Source organism: Nematolebias whitei, chromosome 18 (genome assembly GCF_014905685.2).
Source record: "Nematolebias whitei isolate Nwh7 chromosome 18, NemWhi1, whole genome shotgun sequence".
NCBI lineage: Eukaryota > Metazoa > Chordata > Actinopteri > Cyprinodontiformes > Rivulidae > Nematolebias > Nematolebias whitei.
This window is the reverse complement of record NC_056515.1, coordinates 93,174-101,986: the sequence shown is the minus strand read 5'-3', so window position 1 is coordinate 101,986 and position 8,813 is coordinate 93,174. Positions and strand designations below refer to the sequence as shown.

General features: G+C 40.0%; 1 protein-coding gene across 1 annotated transcript in view; it reads right to left on the bottom strand.

Moving 5' to 3' along the window:
• Positions 1-2,763: 2,763 nt before the first annotated feature.
• The window catches only part of LOC119424983 (leukemia inhibitory factor receptor), a gene marked incomplete at its 5' end in the record, with an annotated part of 17,572 nt that continues 11,522 nt past the window's right edge, over positions 2,764-8,813 (bottom strand). Inside the window, 2 exon segments of the mRNA XM_037692506.1 lie at positions 2,764-2,903; positions 6,950-7,129. Coding sequence (XP_037548434.1) covers positions 2,782-2,903; positions 6,950-7,129 — 302 coding nt within the window.

Below are 8,813 nucleotides of genomic sequence, written 5' to 3'. Positions count from 1 at the left end.
TGTCTTCATAGATTGGACCAGAACTGAGGCTCAGATCCTCCCCAGACGAACGCCTTTAATAAATAAAACCTTTTATTTTAATTTTGTCCTGAGTCAGGTGTTGTGCTGATCCATACAGACTCGTTACATTAAGACCTATTGTTAGCATGATTAACTCTGTCACTTACAATGTTTCCAAATATCTGGCGTCTGTACTCATCCCTTTAGTTGGCAGCTCAGAACACCACATACAGAACACCATGGACTTTGTGGATAAGGTGAGGGATGTCATCATGGAGACTGATGAAACAATGGTCTCTTTTGATGTCACATCACTCTTTACGTGCATTCCTGTTGATGATGCAGTAGAGGTGGTCAGTTTAAGATTAAAATCAGACACCACTCTGAGCAGCAGGACCACGCTTTCCACAGAACAACTGTGTCAACTCTTGAAACTGTGCCTGCAGTCAACCTACTTCACATATAGGGAGCAATATTATAGGCAGAAACATGGGTGTGCTATGGGGTCTCCAGTTTCTCCTATTGTTGCCAACCTGTACATGGAGGAGGTAGAAAAGAGAGCCTTGACGTCCTTTTCAGGGACACCACCAAGTCATTGGTTCAGGTATGTTGACGACACCTGGGTTAAAATTAAATCTCAGGAAGTCCAACATTTTACTGACCACATCAACTCTGTGGATAAATACATCAAGTTCACACGAGAAGATGAAAAATATGGCAAGTTGGCTTTCTTGGACTGTGAGGTCTCAGTCTCTGATAGAGGACATTTGCAAACTGAGGTGTACCGCAAACCCACCCACACAGACCAATATTTGCAGTTTGACTCCCATCACCCTTTGGAGCACAAGTTAGGAGTCATCAGGACTCTGTATCACAGAGCAGACAGCGTCCCCACTAACTCAGGAGCCAGGCAGAAGGAGAAATCCCACACAAGACAGGCTCTAGAGCAATGTGGATATCCTAACTGGGCCTTCCTGAAAGCAGGGAAGAAACCCAAATAGGACTCCAGTCAGCCAACAGGTGAAAAGGAGGAACCCAGACCCAGACCAGTGGTCATTCCATATGTTGAGGGAGTATCAGAGAAACGGAGACGTTTATTTTCTAAACATAACGTCCCAGTGGCTTTTAAACCCCAAAATACATTACGGCAAAGACTGGTTCATCCCAAAGATCCAGTCCCCCGGCACAAACAGAGTAATGTTGTGTATGCTGTTCAGTGTCAGGAGGGCTGTGATCAGTCTTACATCGGGGAAACAAAACAGCCACTGGCCAAAAGGATGGACCAGCACAGAAGATCAACATCATCAGGCCAGGACTCTGCGGTCTACACTCATCTCCAGGCCAGCGGTCACTCTTTCAGGGATGAAGATGTTCACATCCTGGATAGAGAGGAACAATGGTTTGAGAGAGGAGTAAAGGAGGCCATCTTTGTGAAAAGAAATCGTCCATCATTAAACAGGGGTGGAGCCTCCGGGTTCAACTGTCCCCCTCTTACTATGCTGTGATTGCTAGTATCACTCAGCCCTCTGTGAACAGTAAACAAGCATCAGTGTGCTAATGATCCATTGTTAGGCTGATGGTCCTTCTTGAGCATGTGATCAGCTGGTTTTGGTTGTCAGCAGCAAAACTGGTTGATCCACTCTGAGAAGGTGCTATTTAAGAGACTGAGCTGAATACAGCGCCTCAGACTGAGGAAGTCTCTCAGATGAGAGACGAAACGTTTCTACATTTTGTTGTTGTTTTGCTTTGTTTTGTTTTTTTGAATGTCCAGAGGACCAGATTTAACTTTTTTAGATATATACAGTATCATGTACATTTAAGCTTATATTACTACCTGTGAAATAGTTCATACGAATTCAACCTACTTGCACCGTTATATACTACCATGTTATATTTCTTTTGGACCTTCTAAATATTTTTTTTTTTTCACTTTTTGGCACTTTACTTTGTACCCTTATTGCATGCTTTAGTATTTCTTGTTTTTTTTTTTGTTGTTGTTGTTTGTTTTTAGCAAGTCGAATCGGTTCTTCTCATTCTGAACTCATTGCATTGTTGACCTTGTGTTGACCTGCATATGACAAATAAACAACTTAACATTGCCACATTGTGGGCAGCTGTGGCTGAGTGGTTAAAGCAGTCCTCCTCCAATACGAGAGTTGGGGGTTCGAATCCACCAGCAGTCACATGCTGAAGTGTCCCTGGTCAAGACACTGAACCCCTCATTGCCTCCGTTGTGTGTCCCATCAGTGTACGAATGTGATAAAGCTCTGATTAGTCTCTTTAGAATGATTTGTTCAATTACCGGTAGCTTTGTAGAGATCTAGTAGAGTGCTGTGTTAATGGGTAAATGAGACACAGATTGTTTTGTAAAGAGCTTTGAGTATCTCGATAAGATAGAAAGGCGCTATATAAGTACAGTCCATTTACCATTTACCTTAACAAATGTTTAATCTTTGCTACATTTTTCTAATTTGTTCATGTTTTTAGCACATTCTAGATACAAGATGTATATTTAAAGAACCAGAACTGTGTTCCTACAGAGTGAGATGTTTCATTTACCAGTGGTTATGCTGGAGACCTTGATGGGTTTTTCCCAGTAGTACAGAACGTAGCCGTGGATGAAGGCGGACTGTTGTCTGAGAGGAACAGGGTCCCAGGAAACCACAGCGTCCGAGTCCTGCTGGTTGAACTTCAGTGATGTGAACAGCTTGCCTTCTATTCCTGGAGAAAAGGATGAAGAACTGATGAACACAATCTCACCAATGGAGAGTCCAGAAAACGTTAGAGAAATGTGACCTCACGTGTCTCTGCAATGTAACCTTCTCTTTTCTCCAGCAGTACCGGAGCACCTTTGGTGCAGGCATAAATCAACAACAAGTACCTGAGTCCTTCTGTCAGGTGTTCTGGGAATTTAAAAAAAAGTTTAACATAACAATATCAAACTGCTGGTTTGCCAAAACTATTAACTGAGTCAGCATTTATACATAATTGTTTTTGTTTTTTTTGGTTAAAGTCTCTTCTATACTTTTTTGCAACCAAAGTACTTCCATATATTTTCTGCTTTTTTATCAATTCATAATGTTCAGCTCCACGGGGAATAATGTGCTATAACTGTTAGCTTTTCTAACTTTTATACTTTTTGAATTATTTACCTCCATTTACAAATATTTTCCCCACAGAAATATATTGGGATCTCTTTAGTTCATTCAAAATCATTGTAACTTTTAGCTACATTTTTTCTCAGTTGAAAGTTTAGCTACTGTCCTGATAATTTAGGTTTAGGTACATTCTTGCAAATTCATCTTCCCTCCTCATGGTCGAAGAACGCTAAATGTGTGGCCAGTGACAGGCAAAGGTGAAGAGCTGGCTGACATGATGCAGAGAAGGAAGGTAGATGATTTTATGTGTCCAAGAGACCAAGTGGAAGGGCAGCAAGACTCACAGCATTGGAGCAGAGTTTAAACTGTTTTACCATGGTGTGAATAGAAAGAGAAATGGAGTAGGGGTGGTCCTGAAAGAGTTCGTAAAGAATATAGTAAAGATGAAAAGAGTGCCACATAGGTCAAGGGTCTTTGTTGTCATTTGCATCACATGTGATACATGAGTTGGAACGAAATTATAAATTGTAAAAAAAAAAAACAGTAATAAGATCCAAGAAAGATCTAAAGAGCTAGCTCTATAGATCTAGATCTATCTAGATCTTAAAACGGTAGAAGGAACCTAAAAATTACCATCAGCAAGTGAAGAGAGCACATTTTCGCTGAAATTATCTGGAACAAAAAGGTTGAAATAAGTGCAAAAATGTGAAATAAGCTGAAAAAGCTCACATTAGCATAAAAACAGCTAAATAGTAGCTGAAATAGCAGAGAAAGTTGAAACTTGCAGAAATAAGCTGAAGGGAGCAGTAAAAGGTTGCAAACAGATCTAAAGATATGAAGGATGTAAAAATGAGCTCAATTAATTTCTTATGAGAAACAAAACAGCCGAAAAGGGTAAATATTTCAAAAAGCCAAAGTTGCACCAATACCAAGAGTCATAGCACCCTATATGGAAGAATAAAGATTCCAAAAGGAGGAAAAAATACAGAGGGGAAATGACTCACAATAGAATGGATGAATGGATGCTTAGTAAGCATTCACACAATAAATAAATGCCTTAAAGTTAGTTTAAGAGTCGAAACTAGATGAAAAAGGAATAGAGGAGCTCAAATGATCAGGAAGAAGGTAAAAGGGAAAAACAAGAGCAAGAAACAGATGAAATAAGCAGAATAAACCAGATCTTCAATAAATTGAACATTCTCAGATGAGAGACACCAAAACTTTAACAGGCCAAGACTAGTTTTACAAGAACGGTTCTAAATATCAAAAAGCTGACTAATTTGTGAAAGTTGATTGACATTTCTTGGGGTTCAGAGATTAAAGTTCAAATTAGTAAGATGCTAAAAGGATGCTACAGTTCCTAATGTATTCTCAATTAGAAATAATTAACTGAAAAAGATAATAGTTCAATGGTTGATTTAATATCAATACTGAAAGTCATATTAGAAGAGTCCTGAATGAGACCTTCAGTACCTTAATTGCTGGAAAAGCTTAAAGAGATCCATGATTAGTTGAACATGTTGGCCTAAATACTGTATGTTGTAATTTTCCTATTAACTTTTAAAAAATGCTGTTTGTGATATGTAAAAACTCATAATTACTTAAAAAAGTTATATCTTTTGTTATATTTTTCACCCATGGATGTCGCCATTTTTCACTTGTGCAATGCATCTTGAGTTGATGTTGCGGTTATTTCCCTTCTGTACTGGAATCTACAGAGTAAACACAGGAAGGCTAACATTACTAGGAGTGCCGAAAGAACTGATCATTAAAGAATCTAGATTCCTAGTCCTGGCGACTCTGAATAGACTCTAAAGGCCCATAAATCAATTTTCTGCTCCTCCTCATGAGTATACTGCATATCGCACTACGTGTCCACTCGGCCACCTTAGAATTTGGCCTTGCAGGCCACCGTACAGCAAGCTAATTAGCCAGCTCCCTTTATCTGAACAGAGATCGCTAACACGGAGTGGAGGACAGCGCGATTCAACCCGTTCCTTTGTTGTTAAAAGTCGGTGTAAAGTAATTTTGGTTCCTACTATGTTCCAGGGAAGACAGAGCTTGACAAGGGCATGGTTGTTTGCAAGAAGTATAAATTAAAAATGCTGTACTGTATTTTGGAAATACAACAAATGCAAGGAAGGTAGATGAAAAGCAAAGCAGCGGACCAAAGAACTCTGCAACAAACTTCCAGCTAATTCCCCAAGCAGGGTTGTGAATATTTCCCCCTCCATCGCCTGCTATATCACAAAGATTTATGACCAGACAGCTCAGTGGAAGGTGAGGGGTTTAGGCTTATGTTTAATACGCTGGAGTACGTTATTCCTTCACATAGCTTTTAGCGAAAGCAGCATCACAACTTGACCATGAAAGAATAAAGTGGGAGAAGCTCTGATTAATGCACCAGCTGCAGATCAAAGGCTAACTGTTTTTTCTCATAATATACAAAAACTTATATAGACAAGTTATACAAAAAATTTAATGTCATTTATCTTTTTAACAGGTTGAAGAGAGGCCAGCTGAGACACTTCGCCTGGAACCAGATCTAAATTACAAAGTATACAACTTAGATGGTTTATAAATTACATTCAGTTCAGAAGAGTTTTTGTGCAGACTTGCACAGGTTTTGGAATTTTGTTAAAGATTTACCAAATATGAATCAATATGGTTAAGACTGTGAAGTCTGTATTTTTCATAGTAGGTTAAGTTTTGAAAATATAGCAAATGTTAGTGCAATATGGTTAAAAATACTGGACGGAGCTAGCACTACAGGACCTAATGTATGTCATTTACCCAGAATGCACTGCAGCATTAAAAACAAGGCGACGTCCGTGTGACAATATTTTATTCAAATTTATAAAAACTAAACAGCCTACAATATTTTTACTGTATTGTTTTTACATCTAAAATAAATTTTGCTCAAATAAAGTCTATTGTTACAACTAATCGTGGATCCCTTTAAAAGACATCCCGATGGGATGAGTTAGAAAAAAGGTACAGAATATGAATGAATAATGTAAATGGTAAATGGACTGTACTTATATAGCGCCTTTCTATCTTATTTCAAGACACTCAAAGCGCTTTACACAACAATCTGTGTCCTCATTTATCCATTCATACAGCACTCTACTAGATCTCTACAAAGATAATTGAACAAATCATTCTAAAGAGACTAATCAGAGCTTTATCACATTCATAGACTGATGGGACACACATCAGAGGCTATGAGGGGTTCACTGTTTTGCCCAGGGACACTTCAACATGTGACTGCTGGTGGATTCGAACCCCCAACTCTCACATTGGAGGACGACTGCTCTAACCACTCTGTCACAGCTGCCCTGTAGCTGAGGTATAATTTGAGCTTTTGAGATTTTAATCTGCAGCTCCCAGTTGTAGAAAACCTTGTTATGGTTAAGCATCATAACAAATGTCCAAAAGAAAAGAAAGGTTTCAGTAAAATTCCTTCCAGCGGCACAGCATCCAATACCAGAGAAAGCAATCATTTGAAAAAAGTGATCTACATCCAGAAAAAAGAGCAATTGAAGTTTTCAAAAGCAAAATCTCAGAATGAATGCAAGAGAGCTACTCCAACATGCAGCCACACCGAGTGGTGCCATTCTGGAATATGGAACAATGACACCATCATCCATGCATTTCATGGGTTTGGCCACATTTATTTATTTTTTTGCTTTTAGTTGTAGTTAGCTAATTTTAGAGCTTAGCATCAGTTTCAAGACATTTAGCTCCTAGCTACTGTTTAACTACCATAATTTTAGTTTCCGTTTTAGCTTTTGTTCATGCTGCTTTTTAAAGGATCTCAGGACACAGATGTTTTCTGAGCAAAGACGCACCTGAACTGATCCGGACCGTAGACCGGTTGGGGGGTAGTTTTAGCCACTCCACAGGACCAAACCCAACCGCAGGACTCCAGACCACAATGTAGCCACAGCTGGCTGTAAGACTCTGGGGCCAGGACAGGTCCAAGTTTCTGTTGCTGCCAATTATTGAGAATGTCTTCACCTCAGTCCCACCTGGAAACGAAAACATGGAGCATTTCACTCTAACATGTAAATGACCTTGGTCAGACACAATACGGACATAGGTGTGTCACAGAGTAATTTATAAAAACTAAACACTAAATTAGAAATACGCTGTCTGGATGTTTGGTTCTGATGAGATCAAATTCCCTGAGCAGAAATCAATGCATCTGGACCATCAGAGGATGCTGAGCATCCCCAGTAAGTAAGTTCACAGCCCTGATAACAGCTGCTCCAGCTCCCTGCTGCAGCTCCCCAAATTCAGTTTGAGCACTGTCAAGCTTCGACACATCCACACAAATTTATAGACAATCCAGAATTCACCAGCCAAACAGCAAAATAACCTGTTGTCATCATGAATCCAATTTGTTTCCGTCGAGGTAAGAGGGTCCTCCTTACCCTGACTCCTGTCAAGAAAAGTTGATCAATTTTGTTGAGAGACCAGCTGAAACTTCGAATTAAGAGGTATGCAGAAAAAAACAAAAAAAGAGGCTCTTTAAGGGTTCACAGGACAAAAGAGTGCAGCAGGGAAGTGGGTGAGTGTGTGTGTGTGTGTGTGTGTGGGGGGGGGGGGACAGGGAGACATGTCTGGTTCCACCGGAGGACAGAGAGAAAAAAAAAAGCCTGCTCGTCAAGCCTCTTTTTAAAATCTGACAGATGGATCTCACCCCACCTGCCTGCAAAGACCTGTTACTACAATTGGATCCTGAGTCTCCCCAGCAGCTGCAAATCAACCAATAAAACAGTTTCTTTGTTTTACCATTCTTGTCGTCTGGCTGAGTTTGAATCTTAAAATCTTGCATCATAGGTGTCACAACCATTATATGTGAAGGGGACAAGCCCCCCCCCCCCCCCACATTAAAAAAACGTTCATTTGGACCCTCCCACTTTTACTATAAAACATTCGTTCAGGCGGCGCAGTTTCTCTTTCTTCGTGAACAAATCCATTCCACTTGATTAATAGGATAATACTCAAGCTACTAAAACTCCACTCCAGGTTTTCCAGGTTACCTCCAACTCTCCACCGTCTCTTCCTGCCTCTTGTCGTGGCAGAAAACGCGCACAGGTGGAGGAGGTGGAGGTACCTGTGTTACTCGCTCGCCAGTTTAGCAGCTTAGTGTGGGCAGTTGTTGACCAGGGGGTTGATCATAAACATATATTCATGTTAAGAGGATGCTTGAGAGGAGCTATGTCTGTAGCATCTTAGCTTAGCAGTAACTGTGACGCTGTAAGACGCTGCAGGTGTAAGAGACGGTGTGTGTTCAGGTGCATTAAAGTTGAAATGTCTTTAAAACCCCACACCTTATTGTCCTCAAGCTTCATGAGAAACATCATTTAGATGAGCAGTGTTGAACACAAGTAAAAAAAAAGTCCAGTGGTGATGATTTTTATTTCTCTATAAAGACAAATAGTGCCGACCTGACGCTCTGTATTAAAGTGTATTAAAGTTAAAATGTCTTTAAAATCCACAGATGAATTTACACAAACTTGGTGAGAAACATGTTTTAAATGTGTGGAATTAAAGGAAATCTAGGTGAACTGTTGTTTTTTTGTTCACTAGTGAACACCTTTTTTTACGTGCGCACACACGTGCACGCACGCACACACACACCTACAAAATCATTGAGAGTTGGCGTCACTATCAGAAAACCGTTAAAGCTGCCAAATGTAAATTCTT